The following is a 25,759-nucleotide window of genomic DNA, read 5'->3' as shown; positions in this document are numbered from 1 at the left end:
ACAGGTGACACATCCACAGGTGGCACATCCACAGATGAACATCCGCAGGTGAACATTTACAGGTGAGGCATACAGGTGCACATCCACAGGTGACACATCCGCAGGTGACACATCCACAGGTGAGGCATCCACAGGTGACACATCCCCAGGTGACACATCCACAGGTGGCACATCCACAGGTGACACATCCACAGGTGACACATCTGGAGGTGACACATCCACAGGTGACACATCTGGAGGTGACACATCCACAGGTGACACACCCACAGGTGACACATCCACAGGTGACACATCCACAGGTGACACATCCACAGTTGACGCATCCACAGGTGACACATCTGGAGGTGACACATTCACAGGTGACACACCCACAGGTGAGGCATCCACAGGTGACACATCCACAGGTGACACATCCACAGTTGACGCATCCACAGGTGACACATCCACAGGTGACACATCCGCAGGTGACACATCCACAGGTGACACATCTACAGGTGACACATCCACAGGTGACACATCCACAGTTGACGCATCCACAGGTGACACATCCACAGGTGACACATCTGGAGGTGACACATCCACAGGTGACACACCCACAGGTGAGGCATCCACAGGTGACACATCCACAGGTGACACATCCACAGGTGACACATCCACAGTTGACGCATCCACAGGTGACACATCCACAGGTGACACATCCGCAGGTGACACATCCACAGGTGACACATCTACAGGTGACACATCCACAGGTGACACATCTACAGGTGACACATCCACAGGTGACACATCCACAGTTGACGCATCCACAGGTGACACATCCACAGGTGACACATCTGGAGGTGACACATCCACAGGTGACACATCCACAGGTGACACATCCTCAGGTGACACATCCACAGGTGACACATCCTCACGTGACACATCTACAGGTGACACATTTGGAGGTGACATCTACAGGTGACACATCCACAGGTGACACATCCACAGATGAGGCATCCACAGGTGACACATCCACAGGTGGCACATCCACAGGTGACACATCCACAGGTGACACATCCGCAGGTGACACATCCGCAGGTGACACATTTACAGGTGAGGCATCTACAGGTGACACATCCACAGGTGACACATCCGCAGGTGACACATCCACAGGTGAGGCATCCACAGGTGACACATCCACAGGTGACACATCCACAGTTGAGGCATCTACAGGTGACACATCTACAGGTGATGCATCTACAGGTGACACATCCACAGGTGACACATCCACAGGTGACACATCCACAGGTGAGGCATCCACAGGTGACACATCCACAGGTGACACATCCACAGGTGACACATCTACAGGTGACACATCCACAGGTGACACATCTGGAGGTGATACATCCACAGGTGACACACCCACAGGTGACACATCTACAGGTGACACATCCACAGGTGACACATCCACAGGTGACACATCCTCAGGTGTGTCACCTCGACGAGCAGCTTGAGGCGCGTGATCCTCTGGAAGGGCAGAATCAGGAACGAGGTGAACGGGAGGCGCTCACAGCGGCGGTCCTCCATCAGGCGCGACACCACACTCACAAAGTGTGCACTCTCCTGCCTGCACGCCGGGGGTGGGGGGTGGGGGGGGTGGGGGGGGTGGGGGGGGGGGTGGGGGGGGTGGGTGGAGGGGTGGGGTGGGAGTGGGGTGGGGGGGTTGGTGGGGGGGTGGTGAGAGGGGGGGTGGGTGGGGGGGTGGGTTTGGGGGGGGGAGGTGGGTGAGGGTGTGTGAGGGTGAGGTGGGTGGGTGGGGGAGGTGGGAGAGGGGGTGGGTGGTGGGGCAGGGGGGTGAGGGGGTGGGGGGGGAAGGGGTGGGGGGGTTGGGGGGGGTGGGGGGGTATATGGGGGTTGGTGGGGGGGTGAGACGGGTGAGTTGGGGGTGTGGGTGGGGGGTGGGTTGGGGGGGTGTGGGGAGGGTTGGGGAGGTGGGAGGTGGGGGGTTGGTGGGGGGTGAGGTGGGTGAGGGGGTGGGAGGGTGGGGGTGGGTGGTGGGGCAGGGAGGTGGGGGGTTGGTGGGGGGGGTTGGGGGGGTGGGTGGGTGGGTGGGGGGGTGGGGGGGTGCGGTGGGTGCGGTGGGTGGGTGGGACTTTGGGTAGGTGGAGGGGTGGGTGGGGGGGGTAACGATGTTGATGGTGCTGATACTGATGATGGAGCTGATGATGATGATGATGGAGCTGATGATGATGATGGTGGTGGTTGACCTGATCTTGGTAGGGCTGGTGCTGATGATGATGCTGCTGATGCTGCTTATGATGCTGCTGATGCTGCTGATGATGCTGATGATGCTGCTGATGATGCTAATGATGATGATGCTAATGATGATGATGCTGCTGATGATGCTGATGATGCTGCTGCTGATGATGACGCTGACGGTGACGGTGGCTCACATGAGGCGCTGGTAGACCTGCTCCTGGTAGGGCTGGTTGGTCACGTAGGGGACGTACGCACGGAACCCGCGCTGCGCGTGGCTCAGCACGATGTCGCACACGTCAGCGATGAGCGGAGACTCGTCCACACGGTCCTCCAGCTCGAGCAGGAACCTGCTCATCGCACGAGCACACACAACAACAACAACAACAACCGCCATTCGCCACTAAGTGGCGGTGACGTCACCACGATGCTTGTGCCAGGCCAAGTGCACCTTGAGGCCACGTGAAGTGTCGAAAGCCCGCTGGCAGGAGGTCACGGGGCAGACCCAGGTGCCACTGGTCGACTGACCGAGATGACCGAGATGACTGGCTGATGCACCACCTGTGCCCCCTACTGTGCCAACTTGCTGTGCTTTAGCCACCCGGCGCTCCGCTCGTTGTTGTGAGCGTCGCTCCTCCGCCCTCCGTTGTTGTTGGAGGGCGACTGCCTCCAACTGCCCAGTAGCGTCCTTCACGAGCCTCCTCCACTGAGGCCGATCTTGACACCGCTGGTACCAGTCATCGGCAAGTCCACTCAGCTCCACGTCCTCCTGTACCACATCACTCCATCTCTTCTCCAGCCCGTGCCGCGCCCGTCTAGCCCCCTCGATCCGGCCGAACAAAAGCTGTTTAGGCATGCGGTGGCTGGGCATGCGGGCTACATGACCCAGCCAACGCAGCCTTGCCTGCCGGAGGAGCTCACTGATGGGACTTTGCCCAGATCTTTCAAGGATTTGTGAGCTCCTCACACAATCCAGCCTGGTTAAACCCAGGATGGATCGTAGGCAGGCCAGCCTAAATGTTTAACGAGCACACACGCACACACACGCACACACACACGCACACACACGCACGCACACACGCGCACACACGCACACACACACACACGCGCACACACACACACGCACACACACGCACGCGCACACGCGCACACGCACGCGCACACACGTGCACACACACGCACACACACACACACACGCACACACACACACGCACACGCGCACACACACACACGCACAAATGCGCGCACACACACACGCACACACACACACGCGCACGCACACGCACACGCACACACACGCACACACACACGCACACACGCACACACACACACGCGCACGCACACGCACACACACACACACACACACGTGCACGCACACACACACGCGCACGCACACACGCACACACACACACACACGCACAACACACACACACGCGCACGCACACACACACGCGCACACACACACGCACACACACACACACGCGCACGCACACACGCGCACAAGGTGAGCGGCTCACTAGCTGAAGAAGTGGGGACCACTTTATCGAGCTCGCTTGACCCCAGGCCGTGACCTCGCCTGACCCCGGCTGTGACCCCTTCACCTGACCCCAGCCACGACCCCTTCACCTGACCGCGACCCCTTCACCTGACCCCCGGCCGTGACCCCTTCACCTGACCCCAGCCGTGACCCCTTCACCTGACCCCAGCCACGACCCCTTCACCCGATCCCAGCCGCGACCCCTTCACCTGACCCCAGGCCACGACCCCTTGACCTGACCACGACCCCTTCACCTGACCCCAGGCCACGACCCCTTGACCTGACCACGACCCCTTCACCCGACCCCAGGCCACGACCCCTTCACCTGACCACGACCCCTTCACCTGACCACGACCCCTTCACCCGACCCCAGGCCACGACCCCTTCACCTGACCACGACCCCTTCACCTGACCCCTGGCCACGACCCCTTCACCTGACCACGACCCCTTCACCTGACCCCAGCCATGACCCCTTCACCTGACCCAGCCGCGACCCCTTCACCCGACCCCGGCCGCGACCTCTGACCTGGCGCTGGCCTCCTTGACCTCGGCGAGGTTGGAGAAGAGGACGCGGTGGTCGCGAGGCTCCATCGCGGCGGCGAGGGCGGCCGACGAGAGGAAGACGTCGCTGACGAGCGACAGGCTGCGCAGGTACGACGCCTCCGAGATGACCAGCTCAAAGAGCGCCTGCGTCGCACGCACACACACACACGTGTACGCACGTGTACGTCAACACACACACACACACGTGTACGTCAACATACACACACACGCACAGGTAGGTCAACACGCACACACACGCACGCACACACACGTGTACGTCAACACACACACGCGCGTGTACGTCACACACACACACACACGCACACACACACACGCACACACACGCGCGTGTACGTCAACACACACACGCGCACGGGTAGGTCAACACGCACACACACGTGTACGTCAACACACACGCACACACACACGCGCGTGTACGTCAAAACGCACACACACGCACACACACACGCACACACACACACGCACATGCACGCACACGCACACACACGCACACACACGCACACACACACGCACACACGCACACGCACACACACACGTACACACACACGCACACACACACGTACACGCACGCACACACACACGCACACACACGCACACACGCACACACACACACGCACACACGCACACGCACACACACGTACACACGCACACACACACACACGCACGCGCACGCACACGCACACACACGCACACACGCACACACACACACGCACACAAGCACACACACACACGCACACACACACACGTCAACACACACACACACGCACACACACACGTCAACCCACCTCCTGCCGCTTGATGTCGTCGCTGCTGAGCTTCTCCAGCAGGCCGCTCTCCCGCACGTGCGCCAGCTCCTGCCACAGCGTCGACGTGGCGCCAGGACCCGGCACCATCACCACCGTCGGCGCCACCGCCGATACCGCCGGTGCAGCCGCCGATGGCGCCGGTGCCGGTGCAAGTGCCGCCGATGCCGGTGCCGGTGAAAGTGCCGGTGCCGTCGATGCCGTCGATGCCGGCGCTGATGCCGCCGATGCCGATACCGCCGATGCCGATACCCCCGACGCCGATACCGCCGACGCCGGCGCTGCCGATACCGCCGATGCCGATACCGCCGATGCCGATACCGCCGACGCCGGCGCTGCCGATACCGTCGGCGGCTCCGGCAGTATCGGCAGCACCGGCGGTGGGCCCGTGGGCGGTTCCGGCAGGGGTCGCGGCGGTTCCGTCGGCTGTGCCGAGCCCGTGCCGGGCCGCGCCGAGTCGCGCTTGTTGAAGGACGGGGCGCGGCGCTGGCGCCCGATCTCCCGGCTGGCGGTGGTCTCGCGGTAGCGCTGGTACAGCGGCTCTGGGCGGGGGGCGGGGTGAGGGGGGTGGTGAGCGTGGTAGCGCCAGCGGGGATTGTGACGGTGACGGTGACGATGGTGACGATGTTGATTATGATGACGATGATGGTGACGACGATGACGACGATGACGATGATGATGACGACGATGACGATGTTGGTGACGATGATGATAATGACGATGATGATAATGACGATGATGATAATGATGACGATGATGACGACGATGATGATGATAATGACGACGATGATGGTGATTATGACGACGATGATAATGATGAGAATGGGGGAGGGATGAGGAGGAGGGGGGAGGGGGAGGAGGAGGGGGGAGGGGGAGGAGGAGGAGGAGGGGGGAGGAGGAGGAGGGGGGAGGAGGAGGGGGAAGTGGGAAGAGAAGGGGGGAGGGGGAGAGGGCAGGAAGGAGGAGGGGGAAGGAGGGGGTGGAGGGGGAGGAGGAGGGGGAGGAGGAGGAGGGGGAGGAGGAGGAGGAGGAGGAGGGGGGTAAGAGGGGGGAGGGGGGAGGAGGAGGAGGGGGAGGAGGAGGGGGGAGGGGGGAGGGGTAAGAGGAGGGGGGGAGGAGGAGGGGGAGGGGGGAGGAGGGGGAGGGGGGAGGGGGGGAGGAGGGGGAGGAAGGGGGGAGGAGGGGGGAGGGGGAGGAGGGGGGGGGAGGAGGGGGGAGGGGGAGGAGGGGGAGGAGGGGAAGGAGGGGGGGAGAGGGGGAGGAGGAGGAGGGGGAGGAGGAGGGGGGAGGAGGGGGGAGGGGGAGGAGGGGGGAGGGGGAGGAAGGGGGGAGGAGGGGGAGGGGGAGGAGGGGGGGGGAGGAGGGGGGAGGGGGAGGAGGGGGAGGAGGGGAAGGAGGGGGGGAGAGGGGGAGGAGGAGGAGGGGGAGGAGGAGGGGGGAGGAGGGGGGAGGGGGAGGAGGGGGGAGGGGGAGGAGGGGGGAGGGGTAAGAGGAGGGGGAGGAGTGGGGGAGGAGGAGGGGAAGGGGGGAAGGGGAGGAGGGGGGAGGGGGAAGGGGGGGGAAGGGGGAAGGGGGGGGAAGGGGGAGGAGGAGGAGGAGGATGAAAAGGTACCGGAGAGGAGGTAGCGAGATTGTCTGCCGGGAGCCGGATCCGGTTCGGGAGACGGAGTGCGGCTGGAGTCACCGGGGCTGGCAAGAGATACATAGAGATATATAGAGACACATAGAGATATATAGAGACACATAGAGACACATAGAGATATATAGAGACTCATAGAGATACATAGAGACTCATAGAGACACATAGAGACCCATAGAGATACATAGAGACACATAGAGATACATAGAGATACATAGAGATACATAGAGACTCATAGAGACTCATAGAGATATATAAAGACACGTAGAGATACACAGAGACACATAGACTCGCATAGAGACCCATAGACTCACTCACACAATGGGTCTCTGTGTGGTGAGTCTGTGGGTCTCTGTGTGATGAGTCTGTGGGTCTCTGTGTGATGAGTATATGGGTCTCTATGTGGTGAGTCTGTGGGTCTCTGTGTGATGAGTCTGTGGGTCTCTGTGTGATGAGTATATGGGTCTCTGTGTGGTGAGTCTGTGGGTCTCTGTGTGATGAGTCTGTGGGTCTCTGTGTGGTGAGTCTGTGGGTCTCTGTGTGATGAGTCTATGGGTCTCTGTGTGATGAGTCTGTGGGTCTCTGTGTGGTGAGTCTGTGGGTCTCTGTGTGGTGAGTCTGTGGGTCTCTGTGTGATGAGTCTATGGGTCTCTGTGTGGTGAGTCTGTGGGTCTCTGTGTGATGAGTCTATGGGTCTCTGTGTGGTGAGTCTGTGGGTCTCTGTGCGAGTCTATGGGTCTCTGTGATGAGTCTATGGGTCTCTGTGTGGTGAGTCTGTGGGTCTCTGTGTGGTGATTCTATGGGTCTCTGTGTGATGAGTCTATGGGTCTCTGTGTGAGTCTATGGGTCTCTGTGTGATGAGTCTATGGGTCTCTGTGTGATGAGTCTATGGGTCTCTGTGTGGTGAGTCTGTGGGTCTCTGTGTGGGCGAGTCTGTGGGTCTCTGTGTGGTGAGTCTATGGGTCTCTGTGTGGTGAGTCTATGGGTCTCTGTGTGGTGAGTCTATGGGTCTCTGTGTGGTGAGTCTGTGGGTCTCTGCGAGTCACTCACCTTTCTGGGAGGGTTGGGGAAGGGGGTGACTCTGGGGGTGCCGTGTCCACCCCTCCCTCTGCTCGGTGTCACAACGGAGGTCACGGGGTCAAGGGGAGGTCACAGGGGTCACGGGGAGGTCACATGGTCACAATCACAGCCATAACTGCAACAGCAACCACCATCACAATGACCGTCACAACCACAACTACCATCAACAACCACAACAACAACCGCCATACGCCACTAAGTGGCGGTGACGTCACCAAGGCGGTTGTGCCAGGCTAGGTGCACTTGAAGATCATCATGTGAAGTGTCGAACGCCAGTTGGCAGGAGGTCACGGGGCAGACCCAGCGGGTGCCACGGGTCGACAGACTGAGATGACTGACACGACTGACTGATGCACCACCTGTGCCCCCTACTGTGCCAACTTGCTGTGCTTTAGCCACCCGGCGCTCCGCTCGTTGTTGTGAGCGTCGCTCCTCCGCCCTCCGTTGTTGTTGGAGGGCGACTGCCTCCAACTGCCCAGTAGCGTCCTTCACCATCACAACCACCATCACAATCACTGCCGCAATCACCGTCAAAACCACAATCGCAACAACAACCGCAACCCAGCATTACCCTCACCATCACAACCACCATCGCAACCACACCAACCACCACCACCACCACAAACCTCAACGGCAACAAACCGGAGCGATGAACTGCAGCCACTCGGCTACAACCGCGTATCGCCACATTTACAACCAACTGCACGGCACCACACCGCACCGCACCACACCACACTGCACCACCCCACACAACACCACACCGCACCGCACCACACCACACCAAACCGCACCACATCCCCCCGGCACGCTCCACTCACCCACGGACGCCCCGCGCACGGCGCGGTTAAACGACGATGCCCGGACCACGTCACCACCACCGCCACCACCACCGCCACCACCGCCACCGGCACCACCACCACCGCCGGTGCCCTGCTTGCGGCTGCGTAGCGGTGCCGCTATGGAGTGCCACAGTTCCGCCGGCTGTGACCAGCGCCACTCGCTGGGACGCGCCGACTGGGGGCGCGGTGGCCGCAGGGGGGCCACTCCTGGTGGGGGTGGGGACCAGGGTGGTGAGTTGAGTGGGCGAGTGAATGTGTGAGTGTGTGAGTGTGTGTGTGAGTGAGTGTGTCAGTGAGTGTGTGAGTGAGTGTGTGAGTGTGTGAGTGAGTGTGTGAGTGAGCGTGAGTGTGTGAGTGAATGTGTGAGTGAGTGTGTGAGTGAGTGTGTGAGTGAGTGTGTGAGTGAATGTGTGAGTGAGTGTGTGAGTGAGTGTGTGAGTGAATGTGTGAGTGTGTGGGTGAATGTGTGAGTGAATGTGTGAGTGTGTGTGTGAGTGTGTGAGTGAATGTGTGAGTGTGTGAGTGTGTGTGTGAGTGAGTGTGTCAGTGAATGTGTGAGTGAGTGTGTGAGTGAATGTGTGAGTGTGTGAGTGAGCGTGTGAGTGAGTGAATGTGTGAGTGAGTGTGTGATGTGAGCGTGTGAGTGAGTGTGTGAGTTTGTGTGTGAGTGAGTGTGTGAATGTGTGAGTGAATGTGTGAGCGAGTGTTTGAGTGAATGTGTGAATGAGTGTGTGAGTGTGTGAGTGAGTGTGTGAGTGAACGTGTGAGTGTGTGAGTGTGTGTATGAGTGAGTGTGTGAGTGAGTGTGTGAGTGAGCGTGTGAGTGAGTGTGTGAGTGAGTGTGTGAGTGAGTGTGTGAGTGAACGTGTGAGTGTGTGAGTGAGCGTGTGAGTGAGTGTGTGAGGGAGCGTGTGAGTGAGTCTGTGAGTGAGCGTGTGAGTGAGTGTGTGAGTGAGTGTGTGAGTGAGTGTGTGAGTGAACGTGTGAGTGTGTGAGTGAGCGTGTGAGTGAGTGTGTGAGTGAGTGAGCGTGTGAGTGAATGTGTGAGTGAATGTGTGAGTGTGTGAGTGTGTAGTCCGGCAAAACAACCTCCTACCTCCTCGCGGTGCCGGACGGGCAACACTGTCGTGGACATTGCTGTGGGGGGAGGGCCAATGCCCATTGGCCTCTCCCATCATGGCGTCTGTGACCACCACAGTGGCTAAACGGGGGCTCTGGACGGGTGTGAGGGGCTGGTAACCCCTCCACCTTCAATTCATTACCACTAAACCACGAATTAAACATAAACCTGTAACAAATAAGCTTGTGCCGGAGGCCCCGGGGGGTCAGGCTTTTATGACGTCTCCTGGCCAAACCCCATTTGGCGGAGCCAGGAGATTGAATTTTCACCCTCGGGGCTCCTCCAGAAACAACAAAAAACCATTGCGGATGGCCACGTGGAATGTTCGAACGCTCACTGCGGAGGAGAGGCTGCCACTCCTCTGTCGGGAGCTGGACCGGTACCGCCTGGATCTCTGTGGCATTCAGGAGGTCCGGTGGACCGGTTCTGGCTCCTGCCACCATGAGGGGTGGACAGTCCTCTACTCGGGGCAGGAGACTGCCAAACAACAGGGTGTGGCTCTTCTTCTGAACAAAAGAATGAAGGGGGCGTGGGAGCGTGGCGGTGAGGTGTGGGAAGCTGTAAGCCCCAGGATACTTTGGGCTCGCCTTCCCATCAACCAGAGGCGAGGAGTGGTGGTCGTGGTTACTTATGCCCCCACCGAAGACGAACATCCGTGGAGGGATGCAAGCAAAGCCGATGAGTCAGACGCTTTCTATGACCTCCTGTCACAGGTGCTGGCTAAAGTGGCCACTCGGGACAGAGTCATCTTGTTGGGTGACTTCAATGCCCGAGTTGGTCATGATGCTGACACCTGGTCTGGAGTGATTGGAAGGCATGGGCCAGATCAGCTCAATAATAACGGTAGGAGGCTGCTAGATTTTTGTGCAGCCCATGGGCTTGTAATTACCAACACGCTCTTCCGGCATCGGCGCATCCACACAACATCATGGATACATGCCGGGTCCAAGCAAGAACATCTGCTGGACTACATAGTGACGGACCAGCGGATGCGAACCCATGTCCTTGACACCAGGACCTACCGTGGAGCTGATCTGTCCTCTGACCATCGACTAGTCATCTGTAAGATGCGCCTGCCTTTCTTCCACTCCGGTGGTGGGTGTACACCCAGGATCCAATTCCAACCAAAAGTGGCCTGGTCTCAGTTAGCTGATGAAAGTTGCAAGCGAGAATTTCATCATCGCTTGCAGCTGGGGTTGGCATCGTCCCCCACTCCACCTGATGTCGAGGGTAAATGGGCGAGGTTTAAGACTGTGACTCATGCAGCTGCAATGGCTGCTTTGGGTACGCGGTCCAGACCTCCCCAGAAACCCTGGCTGACAGAGGAGGTGTTCAGGTTAATTGAGAAAAAGCGACAGGCCCACTCTCATCGCCTACAGCATCCCACGTCAGAGAATGAGGAGGTTTACCGCAGCCTTCGCTCGGAAGTTCGGAGAGCCGTAAGGCGTTGTAAGGATGGGTGGTGGTCGCGGGTTGCTGAGGAGATGGAGTCTGCCTCAGTGGCCCGTGATCACAAATCACTATTTAACTCCATCAAAAAAGTAACCTGCAGCGCCACACCTATTACCATCATTAGAGGAAAAAACGGTGATCCAATCTCCGACCCCCAGGAACAGGTTTGCAGATTTTCTGAGCATTTCTGTGAGGTCCTGGGGGAGGGAAATTCTCTCAGCCAGGAAAACATCATGGCACAAAGTGGGGATAACCCTACTGAGGCTGCGGTGCCTCAAATATTGGAAGAGGTCACCCCCTGTGAGTGGCTGGCTGAGGTTCCAGCTGTTGAGGAAGTACTGAGGGCGATCCGGAGTCTGAGACCAGGGAAGGCACCGGGCAGAGATGATCTCCCAAGCGAAATGCTGAGGGAGGGTGGCGTTTGTGCACAGACTGCCCTATATGACATCATAACAACAGTCTGGACCACTGGACGGGTTCCGCAGGACTGGAAGGATGCCCTGGTGGTCCCCCTCTTTAAGAAGGGGGACCGCACAGACTGTAACAACTACAGGGGCATCTCACTCCTCAGTGTGCCGGGTAAGGTCCTGGCAAGGATTATTCAACATCGCCTTGCTAGGCACGCTGAGGAGGGGCTTGCGGAGCCCCAATGCGGTTTCAGGAAAGGGCGGTCCTGCACAGATGCCATATTTTCTGTCCGTCTGCTACAGCAGAGGTGTAGGGAATTCCAAAAAGACCTACATCTCTGCTTTATTGACCTGGTCAAGGCCTATGATACCATCAGTAGGACTGGACTCTGGGTTGTTCTTCGTGCTTTCGGAGTCCCTGACCCTCTGCTCACGATCATTAAGGACCTTCATGATGGTGAGCGGGCCCGGGTAAAACTACGTGGCCGGGAGTCGGAGCCTTTCCCTGTACACCTTGGGGTGCGACAGGGATGTCCTCTGGCTCCCACATTATTTAACATCTATTTTGACCGCGTAGTTCGTGAAGCCTTCAATAGCTGTACCGGGGGAATTTCCGTTTGGTACAGATATAATGGGAGGCTGATCGACGCCCGGGTGCGATCAAGGGATGGCTCCCTATTGGTCAACCACGTTATGTATGCCGATGATTTGGTAATAGCTGCTCATTCAGAAGAGGAGTTGGAGGCGCTGCTGCTGAGACTGGAGCGTGCCACTAAGAGGTGGGGCCTTACCATCAGCCCCACCAAAACCAAGCACCTGCCTGGGTATTTTGTACCATCGGACACTCCACCCCCACAACTCCCAATTGGTGATGGGGCAGTTGTGGAGAGAGTGGAGAGTTTCCCATACCTGGGCAGTATGCTTATGACCGGCTCCAGTCTATCAGCAGAGGTCTCACTCCGAATCAGTCGAGCGGCAATATCTTTTCATCGGTTGCGTAACGCTGTGTGGAAGCTACCTGGTCTGTCGCTCCGCACGAAGCTTCAGGTCTTCTCGGCCACGGTCATTCCCTCCCTTCTCTACGCTTGCGAGACGTGGACCCCCCTGGTGGAGCATCTTCGCCGGTTGGAAACATTTAGGCTGGCCTGCCTACGATCCATCCTGGGTTTAACCAGGCTGGATTGTGTGAGGAGCTCACAAATCCTTGAAAGATCTGGGCAAAGTCCCATCAGTGAGCTCCTCCGGCAGGCAAGGCTGCGTTGGCTGGGTCATGTAGCCCGCATGCCCAGCCACCGCATGCCTAAACAGCTTTTGTTCGGCCGGATCGAGGGGGCTAGACGGGCGCGGCACGGGCTGGAGAAGAGATGGAGTGATGTGGTACAGGAGGACGTGGAGCTGAGTGGACTTGCCGATGACTGGTACCAGCGGTGTCAAGATCGGCCTCAGTGGAGGAGGCTCGTGAAGGACGCTACTGGGCAGTTGGAGGCAGTCGCCCTCCAACAACAACGGAGGGCGGAGGAGCGACGCTCACAACAACGAGCGGAGCGCCGGGTGGCTAAAGCACAGCAAGTTGGCACAGTAGGGGGCACAGGTGGTGCATCAGCCAGTCATCTCGGTCATCTCGGTCAGTCGACCAGTGGCACCTGGGTCTGCCCCGTGACCTCCTGCCAGCGGGCTTTCGACACTTCACGTGGCCTCAAGGTGCACTTGGCCTGGCACAAGCATCGTGGTGACGTCACCGCCACTTAGTGGCGAATGGCGGTTGTTGTTGTTGTTGTGTGTGAGTGAATGTGTGAGTGTGTGAGGGAGTGAGTGAGTGAATGTGTGAGTGAGCGTGTGAGTGTGTGAGTGAATGTGTGAGTTGAGCGAGTGAATATGTGAGTGAATGTGTGAGTGAATGTGTGAGTGAGCGTGTGAGTGAGCGTGTGAGTGAGCGTGTGAGTGAGTGTGTGAGTGTGTGTGTGAGTGAGTGTGTGAGCGAGTGTGTGAGTGAATGTGTGAGTGTGTGAGTGAGTGTGTGAGTGTGTGTGTGAGTGAATGTGTGAGTGAGTGAATGTGTGAGTGAGTGTGTGAGTGAGTGTGTGAGTGAGTGAGTGTGTGAGTGAATGTGTGAGTGAGTGTGTGAGTGAGTGTGTGAGTGAGTGTGTGAGCGAGTGTGTGAGCGAATGTGTGAGTGAATGAATGTGTGAGTGAATGTGTGAGTGTGTGAGTGAGTGTGTGAGTGAATGTGTGAGTGAGTGAATGTGTGAGTGTGTGAGTGAGTGAATCTGTGAGTGAATGTGTGAGTGAATGAATGTGTGAGTGAATGTGTGAGTGTGTGAGTGAGCGTGTGAGTGAGCGTGTGAGTGTGTGAGTGAATGTGTGAGTGTGTGAGTGAGTGAATGTGTGAGTGTGTGAGTGAATGTGTGAGTGTGTGAGCGAGGGAGTGTGTGAGTGAATGTGTGAGTGTGTGAGTGAATGTGTGGGTGAATGTGTGAGTGAGTGAGTGAGTGTGTGAATGTGTGAGTGAGCGTGTGAGTGAGCGTGTGAGTGAGTGTGTGAGTGAGCGTGTGAGTGAGTGTGTGAGTGAGCGTGTGAGTGAACGTGTGAGTGTGTGAGTGAGTGTGTGAGTGAGTGTGTGAGCGAGGGAGTAAGCGTGTGAGTGAGTGTGTGAGTGAGTGTGTGATGTGAACGTGTGAGTGAGTGTGTGAGTGAACGTGTGAGTGTGTGAGTGAACGTGTGAGTGTGTGAGTGAGCGTGTGAGTGAATGTGTGAGTGTGTGAGTGAACGTGTGAGTGTGTGAGTGAGCATGTGAGTGAGTGAACGTGTGAGTGTGTGAGTGAACGTGTGAGTGTGTGAGTGAGTGTGTGAGTGAGTGTGTGAGTGAGTGTGTGAGTGAACGTGTGAGTGTGTGAGTGAGCGTGTGAGTGAGTGTGTGAGTGAGTGTGTGAGTGTGTGAGTGAGTGTGTGAGTGAGTGTGTGAGTGAGTGTGTGAGTGAGCGTGTGAGTGAGTGTGTGAGTGAACGTGTGGGTGTGTGAGTGAGCATGTGAGTGAGTGTGTGAGTGAACGTGTGAGTGTGTGAGTGAGCGTGTGAGTGAATGTGTGAGTGTGTGAGTGAACGTGTGAGTGTGTGAGTGAGCATGTGAGTGAGTGTGTGAGTGAACGTGTGAGTGTGTGAGTGAGCGTGTGAGTGAGTGTGTGAGTGAACGTGTGGGTGTGTGAGTGAGCATGTGAGTGAGTGTGTGAGTGAACGTGTGAGTGTGTGAGTGAGCGTGTGAGTGAATGTGTGAGTGTGTGAGTGAATGTGTGAGTGTGTGAGTGAGCATGTGAATGAGTGTGTGAGTGAACGTGTGAGTGTGTGAGTGAGCGTGTGAGTGAGTGTGTGAGTGAACGTGTGGGTGTGTGAGTGAGCATGTGAGTGAGTGTGTGAGTGAACGTGTGAGTGTGTGAGTGAGCGTGTGAGTGTGTGAGTGAACGTGTGAGTGTGTGAGTGAGCGTGTGAGTGTGTGAGTGAGCGTGTGAGTGTGTGAGTGAACGTGTGAGTGTGTGAGTGAGCATGTGAATGAGTGTGTGAGTGAACGTGTGAGTGTGTGAGTGAGCGTGTGAGTGAGTGAACGTGTGAGTGTGTGAGTGAGCGTGTGAGCGAGGGAGTAAGCGAGCGAATGGGCGAGCGAGTGAGCGAATGGACAAACGAGCGAGCGAGTGAATGCGCGAGCGAGCGAGTGAATGAATGAGCGAGCGAGTGAGCGAATGGACAAGCGAGCGAGCGAGTGAATGAACGAGCGAGCGAGTGAATGGGCGAGCGAGCGAGCGAGTGAGCGAGCGAGTGAGACTCACGCTCTGCGGCCTGCGGCGGCGCTCCCGCCGCGGCCTTCCCGTGCCGCCCCAGGGCGCCGATCCGCGCCGTCACCATCTCCATCAGGTCCAAGCGCAGCGACGACAGCAGCTGGCGCGGCCCAGATCGGGGGGCCGCCGGGCCCCCCACGGTGGAGGCCCCCCGGGTTTCCGCAGCGCAGGAGGCGGGGGGGTCCCCCGGCTCGGCACGGCACGCGGCCCGGTGTCGCACCCTCGCCGCCAACGAGGGGCTCGGCAAGGGGGAGGAAGAGCCGGCTCCCAGCTTGTCACGCAACGTCGCGATATCTGGCGGCGAGTCACCGTCGTCAGTGTCGTCACCGTCGTCAGTGTCACCGCCGTCGTCAGTGTCATCATCGTTAGTGTCGTCACCGTCGTCAGTGTCGTCACCGTCGTCAGTGTCATCATCGTTAGTGTCATCATCGTCAGAGTCACCGTCGTCGTCAGAGTCACCGTCGTCAGTGTCACCGTCGTCGTCAGAGTCACCGTCGTCAGTGTCGCCGTCGTCGTCAGAGTCACCGTCGTCAGTGTCACCGTCGTCGTCAGAGTCACCGTCGTCGTCAGAGTCACCGTCGTCAGTGTCGCCGTCGTCGTCAGAGTCACCGTCGTCGTCAGAGTCACCGTCGTCAGTGTCGTCATCGTCAGAGTCACCGTCATCGTCAGTGTCACCGTCGTCAGTGTCGTCATCGTCAGAGTCACCGTCATCGTCAGTGTCACCGTCGTCAGTGTCACCGGCGTCAGAGTCGTCACCGTCGTCAGTGTCACCGTCATCGTCAGTGTCGTCATCGTCAGTGTCACTGTCGTCAGTGTCACCGTCGTCGTCAGAGTCACCGTCGTCGTCAGAGTCACCGTCGTCAGTGTCGTCGTCGTCAGTGTCACCGTCGTCAGTGTCACTGTCGTCGTCGTCAGTGTCGTCGTCGTCAGCGTCACCGTCGTCAGTGTCATCACCGTCGTCAGAGTCACCGTCGTCAGTGTCATCACCGTCGTCAGAGTCACCGTCATCAGTGCCCTCCGTCCTGCGGCCGGCATGGCCCTCACGGGACGGTGCCACGTGGCCTTTTCGGCGCTGGGCCCGAGCGAGTTACGTGGGGTGGGGTGGGGGGGGAGGTGGTGTCCCAGTATACCTTGTCGGGGCGATGTTCTCTCAATTTTTCCATTTAACCACTCATGAGTGGCTTGGTTTATTCGGACCGCAAATTACTCGTTTGGGACCACAATGCAGTTCTGCACGAAGCGCTGGCGGTTTTAGTTTTTCCTGCTTTTGTCCCCATCGCGACGCGACGCGCAGGGGCCCGGGAGCGCTCCGGCAGCGCGCGCCCTCCCATGGGGTCGATAAATCTGCGCGGCGATCCGCCAATCCCCGCCGCCGCCGCCGCTGCCTGCACAGCGCCGCCGGACTACAGGCGACCACGTGAGCAAGTCGCCAAACAGTGAACCCACCCCCCCCCCACCCCGATCGCCGCCTCGCCCAAACCCTACTAGGCTCCCCCGGCGAGGGTTCGAGTCCCGGTACTCACCGGAGGAGCAGACGGCGATGGTCCTGTAGCGGGCGTCTCCCCTCCTCCCCGACGGGTTCACGGCGGCGTACGTCGCCAAAGCTCCCGGCTCCTCGCGGCCGGAGGCGCCGGCCTTCCCCGCGTCCTCCACCGCCCGGCGCGGCGGCTTCTTCGGCGGCGCTGCCGGCGCCAAGGGAGACCCCGGCGTGGCCCGCTCAACGTTCTTCACCTTCGACGGGGCAGCCGACACGTCGTCGTCGTCGGCTTTGTGGGCGACGCGGCAGGAGGAGGATCGGGTGACGACGGCATAGATGGGCGACGAGGTGGACCACGGCAACGCCTCGGCGACTGTCGAGTAGATGGGCGAGGAGGTGGCAGAGGAAGCGGAGATGGTGGAGGAGGTGACGGAGGAGGAGGTGGAAATGGTGGAGGAGGTGGTGGACGAGGGGACCGCCTTGGGGATGGTCGAGTAGATGGGCGAGGAGGTGGAGGCGGAGATGGTGGAGGAGGTGGAGGAGGAGGTGGAGGAGGAGGCGGTGGAGGAGGTGGAAATGGTGGAGGAGGAGATGGTGGACGAGGGGACCGCCTTAGGGATGGCCGAGTAGATGGGCGAGGAGGTGGAGGAGGTGGAGGAGGAGATGGTGGACGAGGCGACTGCGTTGGCGACGGCCGAGTAGATGGGCGAGCAGGTGGACGCTGAGGAGTTGCAGGATGAGTTCGGGCCAATCTTGGTGGTGGAGGAAGTGGTGGTTGAGGTGGAGGAGGTGGAGGAGTAGAAGATGGGCGAGGAGGACGATCCCTTGGAGGAGGAGGTGGAGGTGGTGGGGTTGGCGGTGACGGGCGACGAGGTGACGCTGGACGGAGGAGTCCCAGGAGGAGGAGGTGGAGGAGGCGGCAGACGACTTCGGTCGATGCTCGTCCTTCGAGGTCTCCTCCTCGCTGGGCTCACATTGACCCCTGCAACGTTGTTGACCTCTGCGTCATTGACCCCGTCGTCGTCGTTGACCGCAACGTCATTGACCCCCGCCACGTTGTTGACCTTGATGTCGCTGTTGACCCCTGCCACGTTGTTGACCTTGAAGTTGCTGTTGACCCCTGCCACGTTGTTGACCCTGGCCACGTTGTTGACCTTGACGTCGCTGTTGACCCCAACGTTGTTGACCCCCGCCACGTTGTTGACCTTGCTGTTGACCCCAACGTGGTTGACCCCCGCGACCCTCACCCCGGCCAACCTGCGCGCCCTCTCGGCAGCCGAGGTCACCCGGGGCAGGCGCACGGTGGCGCTCACCTCGTCGAACGCGGCGTCGCCACGGCAACGCGACGAGGTGGTGGAGGATGAGGAGGAGGAGGATGACGACGATGATGAAGAGGAGGAGGAGGTTGCTGCTGCTGCTGCCGCTGATGATGATGATATTGAGGCCGCTGTTGCTGATGTTGATATTGAGGCTGCCGCCGCCGCTGCTGCTGCTGATGATGATGATGATCTTGAGGCTGCTGCTGCTGATGATGATGATGATGATCTTGAGGCCGCTGCTGCTGCTGATGATGCTGATATTGAGGCTGCTGCTGCTGCTGCTGCTGATGATGATGATCTTGAGGCCGCTGCTGCTGCTGCTGCTGATGATGATGATGATGATCTTGAGGCCGCTGCTGCTGCTGCTGATGATGATGATGATGATATTGAGGCCGCTGCCGCTGCTGATGATGCTGATATTGAGGCTGCTGCTGATGATGATGATCTTGAGGCTGCCGCTGCTGATGATGCTGATATTGCGGCCGCTGCTGATGCCGTAGCTGACGCCATAGTTGACGAAGACGACGATGACGATGATTTTGAAGATGCTCCATTTGAGGTTGTTGCTATTGATGCTGCTGCCGCTGCTGATGATGCCGCTGCTGATGCTGACACTGACGATGACGCCGACGACGACGACAAGGACTTTGGCGCCGAAGTCGCTGCTATTGAGACCGCTGCTGCTGCTGCTGATGATGATGATGATGACATCACCGACGGCCCTTCTGCTGTTGCCACGGCCGCCGATGACGCCGCCGATGACGCCGCCGGTGACGCCGACGATGACGTCGACGATGACGTCGCCGAGAGCGAGGAGAGCGAGGAAACCGTGCAGCACGAGGAGGAGGAGGATGATGATGAGGGCGACGCGTCGTGCCCAACTTTGGTGTCGGCCACCGTCACGCGTCCCCTCAGGGCCAGCGACCTCGGCGGCTTGGCCAGAGGCCCAGTTGCCCCGCCGGGGCCCTTAAGCCTCTCCTCTTCCACCTCCTCCTCTTCCGCGTCCTCCTCCTCATCATCATCATCCGGGCCGTTCGCAATCGTCCCCGTGCCGTGGCCGGCCCGGTCAGCCTCGTCCGACGGTCCGCGCCGGAGCCCGCGGCAGGGCCGAGCGCCGTCGCGCCGGGTGGGCCCGCCGGCAGGCTGTGGGCCTAGCGAGGGGAGAGCGGCGCGGCAGGGCGCCCGGCAGGGGGACGGGAATCCGTCGAACATGAACGAGGACTTCCGGGGGGCGTTGTCCCGGGTCGTCGTCTCCGGAGGAGCTGCGGGGAGGTGGAGGGAGTGGGGGCAGGGGGGGAAATCGTCGTCATCAGTAGAAGGGTTATGGATGACGGTGGCGGTGGCAAAGGTGTCAACCGCTGATTATCAGTGCCCCATCTTAGTACGGAACAGTTCAAAGCTTAAATTTCGATTTAAAGCTTTCGTGACTGCAGGGATTCATCTTCTTGGTTCTTTCGGTAAAGTCACGTAGAATGGAAGTAATGAAATAATAAAAATAAAACATGATAAAGTAATTAAATTTCGATTTAAAGCTTTCGTGACTGCAGGGATTCATCTTCTTGGTTCTTTCGGTAAAGTCATCACGTAGAATGGAAATAATTAAATTAAAACATGATAAAATAATTCTCACGACGTTTCGGCCACAACGCAAGCAGCCGTCCTCAGGTGGAGAATAGGTCTGTCGAGAAGACAGTCTGAATGACATTCTCTGTCTTGTCGACAAGACAGAATAGGTCTGTCGACCAGAGATGTAGTCAAATGACAGAGAGTTATAGGCAGAGATGTAGTGAGATGAGAGAGAGGCAGAGATGTCGTGGAGATCAGAGAGAGAGATGGAGATGAGGTGGAGATCAGACAGAGATGTTTTGGAGATCAGAGAGAGAAATAGATGAATTCCCCCGTATTTATGCGTTTCGAGATTTCTGACATCTGACAAGGCCGCATATTTGGAGGTGGGGGGGGCCTCCCTTAGAGCTACCCCCCCCCCCCCCCACTCTTCCCCACGCGCCTTTGCCCGGTGAGTGCGCTTAGGCCCACCCTTGGCGTTGACCGCCGCGGCCTCCGGCAGCTGCGCAGGCTTGGGCCTGAGGGCGGGCCTCAGGTAGGCCGCTCTTGGGCCCGGCGGAGCCTTCGAGGGCCGCCACTTCTCGTCGTCTTCCGCGGCCGTCGCGACCGGCGGCTCGGCCTTCTTGTCGTCAGCGGCCGTCGCCGCTCCACATCCCGCCGTCCCCCACAGCGCGCTGCGCGGCGGGCCGCCGGCCTTCATGTCCGGCCCGCGGCAAGGTCCGCTCGGTGGGAAACGGTCGCCGCGATGACAATCTTCAAGGCGCCGGCAACGATCCGCCGGATGCCCGAGGCAGCGGCGATCCGGAGCCCCGATCCGCCGTGGAAATCCCAGCGGCTCGGCTGAGTCTGCCACGCCGGCGTTCCCTTCACGGCCGGTGTCGCCACGTCCACCTCCACCTCTCGCTGGCACCTCGCGAGGGACCTTGGGACGGGCGTTCACCCCCGCGGCGTCACCGGGAGCAGCCGGGGCGGTGCACGTGCCGAGCTGCTCGTACCGCCGACGCAGCGACCACACTAGGCCTGGATGCGAAGAACGCTCGGAGCCTGGCAGCATGCTGATGATGATGATGTTGATGACGACGACGATGCTGATGTCTCCACGTGGTCGAAGCCATCCGCACCGGGACGCTGGCAGAAGTGGGATCGGTAAATCCAGCCGTGCGGCATCTGCGGGGGAGGGGTGGGAGGGTGGAAACGCGGTGGCGTGAGTGCATGCCGTGTCAACCCACACGGTTCACCCTGTAGTCTTGTACGGGGGAAATTGAAGTTTTCAAGTCCACGCGGCCTGTACAGCCGTTTCAATACGGGACACAACAGATGGTTTTGATTTAAAGCTTTCGTGACTGCAGGGATTCATCTTCTTGGTTCTTTCGGTAAAGTCACGTAGAAGGGAAGCAATAAAATAATAAAAATAAAACGTAATAAAATTATTCTCACGACGTTTCGGCCACAACGCAAGCAGCCGTCCTCAGGTGAAAACCAGGCGACAGAGTCCTTCAGACTCTGTCGCCTCGACGGACCTGGTCTTCACCTGAGGACGGCTGCTTGCGTTGTGGCCGAAACGTCGTGAGAATAATTTTATTATGTTTTATTTTTATTATTTTATTGCTTCCCTTCTACGTGACTTTACCGAAAGAACCAAGAAGAAAAAAACAACAAATGGTGTCTGTTTGATTGTGATTCTCCCTTGCGATGGGACTTTGTGGGGTGAACGTTGAGATTTGTAGAGGGCACGGGGTGACCAGGAGGGTCTGAGTTGGTCTGTAATGAGGTAGAGGGCACTGATAAGGGGTTGACAGGTATGTAGTAGTGTAGTGTATAGTGAAGTGTATAGTAGTGTAGTGTATAGTAGTGTAGTGTATAGTGTATAGTGCAGTGTGTAGTGTAGTGTATAGTGTAGTGTGTAGTGTAGTGTATAGTGTAGTGTATAGTGTAGTGTATAGTGTAGTGTATAGTGTAGTGTATAGTGTAGTGTATAGTATAGTGTAGTGTATAGTGTAGTGTATAGTATAGTGTATAGTAGTGTAGTGTATAGTGTAGTGTATAGAAGTGTATAGTGTAGTGTATAGTGTAGCGTATAGTGTAGTATATAGTGTAGTGTATAGTATAGTATACAGTGTAGTGTGTAGTGTATAGTGTAGTGTATAGTGTAGTGTATAGTGTAGTGTGTATTGTAGTGTATAGTGTAGTGTATAGTGTAGTGTATAGTGTAGTGTATAGTGTAGTGTATAGTGTAGTGTACAGTGTAGTGTATAGTGTAGTGGGGTGGGGGGGGAGGGGTGGGAGGGGTGGGGGAGGAGGGGTGGGAGGGAGAGCCACCCGCGTAGGAATGAAAGTTACGAAAGTCTGTGAGGGCAGTCTGTACCTTTCCTCCCTCCCGTGTCTCCTCTCCCTCCCTCCCGTGTCTCCCTCCCCCCCCGTGTCTCCCTCCCCCCCGTGTCCCCTCTCAGCCGTGTCCCCTCTCAGCCGTGAGAGAGAGGGAGAGTGGGGGGGGGGCAGGCGACTGAACGTGCGTCAGAGACTCTTCCTGTGCCGGAGGAACGGCGAGTGGAGTGAGTCACGTGGTGGGTAGGGGGGATGGGGTTTTGTCTTTCCCATTGCTTTGAGAGTTGATAAGTTGCTGATACACCCACTCGCCTACCCACCCACTCACCTACCAACTCACCCACCCAACCGATCACTCACTCACCCACTCACTCACCTACTCACCCACCAACTCACCCACTCACCAACAAACTTTCCAACCCACTCACCCACTCGATCACCTACTCACCTACCCGCCCACTCACTCACTAACCCACCCACTCACTAACCCACCCACTCACTCACTGATCCACCCACCTACTCACCCACCAACTCACCCACTCACTGACCCACTCGATCACTCACTCACTCACTCACCTACCCACTCACTCACCCACTCGATCACTCACTCACTCACTCACCTACCCACTCACTCACCCACTCGATCACTCACTCACCCACTCACCTACCCACTCACTCACCCACTCGATCACTCACTCACCCACTCACCTACCCACTCACTCACCCACTCGATCACTCACTCACCCACTCACCTACCCACTCACTCATCAACCCACTCACTGACCCACTCACCTACTCACCCACCCACTCACCTACCCACTCACTCACTCGCCAACCCACCCACTCACCCACTCACTGACCCACCCCCTACTCACCCACCCACTCACCCAATCACTGACCCACCCCCTACTCACCCACTCACTGATCCACCCACCTACTCACCCACCAACTCACCAACCGCTCACGGCCAACACCAGTGACGATTCATCTGAACCGCTCCTGTGCCTCCCCTCGGTCGACTCAGCCTCAAATGAGTTACTTAGTGCGGTGTGTAGTAAACATCGCCACCGACTCCCTCTCTGCATGCCACAGTGCCGGTAGCCTTCATAGGCGCTGCTGCTGCTGCTCCTCGCTACAAACAGCACTTGCCCCAACGGTCTGTTAGAGGCTACACGGGGGATCTTTGTGTGTTAGTGTTAGCGGGGAGCGGTGGCGCAACGGTTAGCGCTACGCTACGAACCCGGCCACCTGAGTTCGATTCCCGCACAGGGCCAAGACCGGTGACGATTATCTGAGCGGGCCTCCCCTAGGTCGACTCAGCCCTCAAATGAGTGCTTGGTTGTGTGCGTGAAATCATCGCCGCTGGGGAGACAAAGGCGGTCGGGCGTGGTTCTGGACACATCCCACCCCATCCCCCCCCCCACTCTTGAACGTTTGTGAGAGACGCTGTTGGTGCTGATGGGTAGTGGTGAGTTCAATCTGTGACTGAAAGCTTTCGTGACTGCATGAATTCATATTCTTTGGGTCTCTCGGTAAAGTTCAAATGAATAAAACATTAAATAAAGTATTCTTGGTTCTTTCGGTGAAGTCACGGAGGTAGAAAATAAAATGTAAATTAAAAATAATACATTTAAAATAATAAAATACATTTCTTACTTTTAATGAAAGCAATTATAATTGTAATAAAATCTATTTATTATAATAAAATCTATTTATTGCTTTTAATGAAAGCAATTATATTTCGAATAAAATCTATTTATTATAATAAAAGCAATTTATTATTTAAAATTTTAATTAAAATATCATTTTACTTCCTGATTTTTTATTTTAATTTTATTTTTTATTTTCTATCTACGTGACTTTACCGAAAGAACCACGGAAACGAATTCCCTGCGGTCACCAAAGTTTAAAGTCAAAATTAATAAAGTCGGGTTATTTTTGTCGATTTTATTTTTTTATTAATTTGAACCTCACTCCTTGTGACTTTTACCGAAAGACCCAAATTTGCACCATTGGAACCTCATTTGCCAGTAAAAAATATGATAATTGTTTTTTTTACCCTTTTATCTGGCAAAAAAAAAAACAGACTACTCTTTTTTACGAGGAGTCATGTTTGCATAGACCACAATACCTGCAGTCAATGCAAACAAAAAACATAACTTTGATGATGATATGCACTGTCCTTGAAGTTGATTGGTCCACACCCGAGACAGCTTTCCTTAGAGCCTAGTCTCCATTGGTGTTGAACCAGATGACGCCAAAAGGCGCACAACTCAAAAACAGCGCACTATCAGAGTATTGAGAGTTCGGGGTAAGCATTTACACTATGAGACACTCCTTTACCAGTGTCAAAATATAGTAGTAGGTTTTTACCCTTTCAACTGGTACAATAACTGACACCTTTATACAAGGCATCATGTTTGCAATAACCACAACACAAGCAGTCATAATGCAAACAAAAAACATAACTCTGACAATGTATGCAGTGTCCTTGAAGTTGATTGGTCCACACCCGAGACAGCTTTCCTTAGAGCCTAGTCTCACATGGTGTTGGACCAGATGACGCCAAAAGGCGCACAACTCAAAGACAACGCACCATCAGAGTATGAGAGCTCGGGGTGAAGCATTTACACCATTGGAACCTCCTTTGCCAGTAGCAAAATATGATAATTGTTTTTTTACCCTTTTATCTGGCAACAAAACTGACACCTTTTTTAACAAGGAGTCATGTTTGCATTGATGGAATGCAAACAAAAAACATAACTGTGATAATGATATGCACTGTCCTTGAAGTTGATTGGTCCAGTCTCTAGACCCAAAGATTATCGCGGTGAGTTCATCCATCCAAGTGGTCTCGCTCGCACGTACTGAATATATCGTTGCCAAACGGGAAAAACGTGGACACACCCAACCAACACGTTCTTCCGTATCTCTGCAAATTCGTAATTCGAATGCCCCTGAGTAGCGCAGTTGGTGGTGTCTGCGTTTCGATTTAAAGCTTTCGTGACTGCAGTAGAATTGTAATGTATTACTTGCTGTTAGTAACTCAGCTTATTGTAGAGTATAGTAAGTATACTGATGATGCTATGCAGTTTATACTTTAGTTTTTTTTATGTAGTTTATACTTTAGTTTCTTACGTGGTTGTTTAGTAACTGCAGCTACATACTATTAACATTCCTTTCCTTTGTTAATGCTACTCCCTGCACCCTCCCTTGGTGCTGCTGATCCTGCATAATGCATGGGCATAATATGACTTTGAAACCCCCCTGCCCACCTCCTACGCATTTCCCATGAATATGCTAAATTCCTCTTGATGTGCACATTCTTTTGTTAAGGCGCTCTTCTTCTTCCACCTCCAACCCAGCTTATATATAAGCTCCAAGCTTGGCAGTGTCTAATTCTTCACCTGAAGACGGCTGCTTGCGTTGTAGCCGAAACGTCGTGAGAATTATTTTATTATGTTTTATTTTTATTATTTTATTACTTCCCTTCTACGTGACTTTACGGGGGAGGGGGGGAGTGAAAGAACGTGGAGTTTATTTTATTTTAATATTCACCTACGGTGTGTT

At 56.6% G+C, this 25,759-nt stretch overlaps 1 protein-coding gene across 1 annotated transcript; it reads right to left on the bottom strand.

Moving 5' to 3' along the window:
* Nucleotides 1-56: 56 nt before the first annotated feature.
* LOC133361190 (platelet binding protein GspB-like) lies at nt 57-21,196 on the bottom strand. The gene is made up of 11 exons (XM_061580074.1): nt 20,336-21,196; nt 17,026-19,560; nt 15,494-15,796; nt 8,677-8,904; nt 7,829-7,886; nt 6,752-6,828; nt 5,122-5,681; nt 4,299-4,459; nt 2,433-2,585; nt 1,477-1,606; nt 57-203 (listed from the first exon to the last, which is right to left on the bottom strand). Exons 1-11 carry the CDS (start codon nt 20,916-20,918, stop codon nt 57-59), a joined length of 4,935 nt encoding a protein of 1,644 aa, XP_061436058.1. The 5' UTR covers nt 20,919-21,196.
* Nucleotides 21,197-25,759: the final 4,563 nt, after the last annotated feature.

The sequence above is a fragment of the Lethenteron reissneri genome, chromosome 71, assembly GCF_015708825.2.
Source record: "Lethenteron reissneri isolate LAM-NWPU_2019-01 chromosome 71, ASM1570882v1, whole genome shotgun sequence".
In the NCBI taxonomy this organism is placed as follows: Eukaryota; Metazoa; Chordata; class Hyperoartia; order Petromyzontiformes; family Petromyzontidae; genus Lethenteron; species Lethenteron reissneri.
Note: the sequence above shows the minus strand (reverse complement) of the source record. Positions and strands in the feature narration are given on the sequence as shown.

What these genes read in the sequence shown, in the direction of transcription:
- LOC133361190 (XM_061580074.1), bottom strand. Translation starts at nt 20,918, where the DNA reads ATGCTGCCAGGCTCCGAGCGTTCTTCGCATCCAGGCCTAGTGTGGTCG. An exon ending in TCCCCAACCCTCCCAGAAAG is followed by an intron (nt 6,829 to 7,828) that starts GTGAGTGACTCG and finishes ATCTCTTGCCAG; the next exon opens with CCCCGGTGACTCCAGCCGCA. An exon ending in ATCTCGCTACCTCCTCTCCG is followed by an intron (nt 5,682 to 6,751) that starts GTACCTTTTCAT and finishes CCCCCCGCCCAG; the next exon opens with AGCCGCTGTACCAGCGCTAC.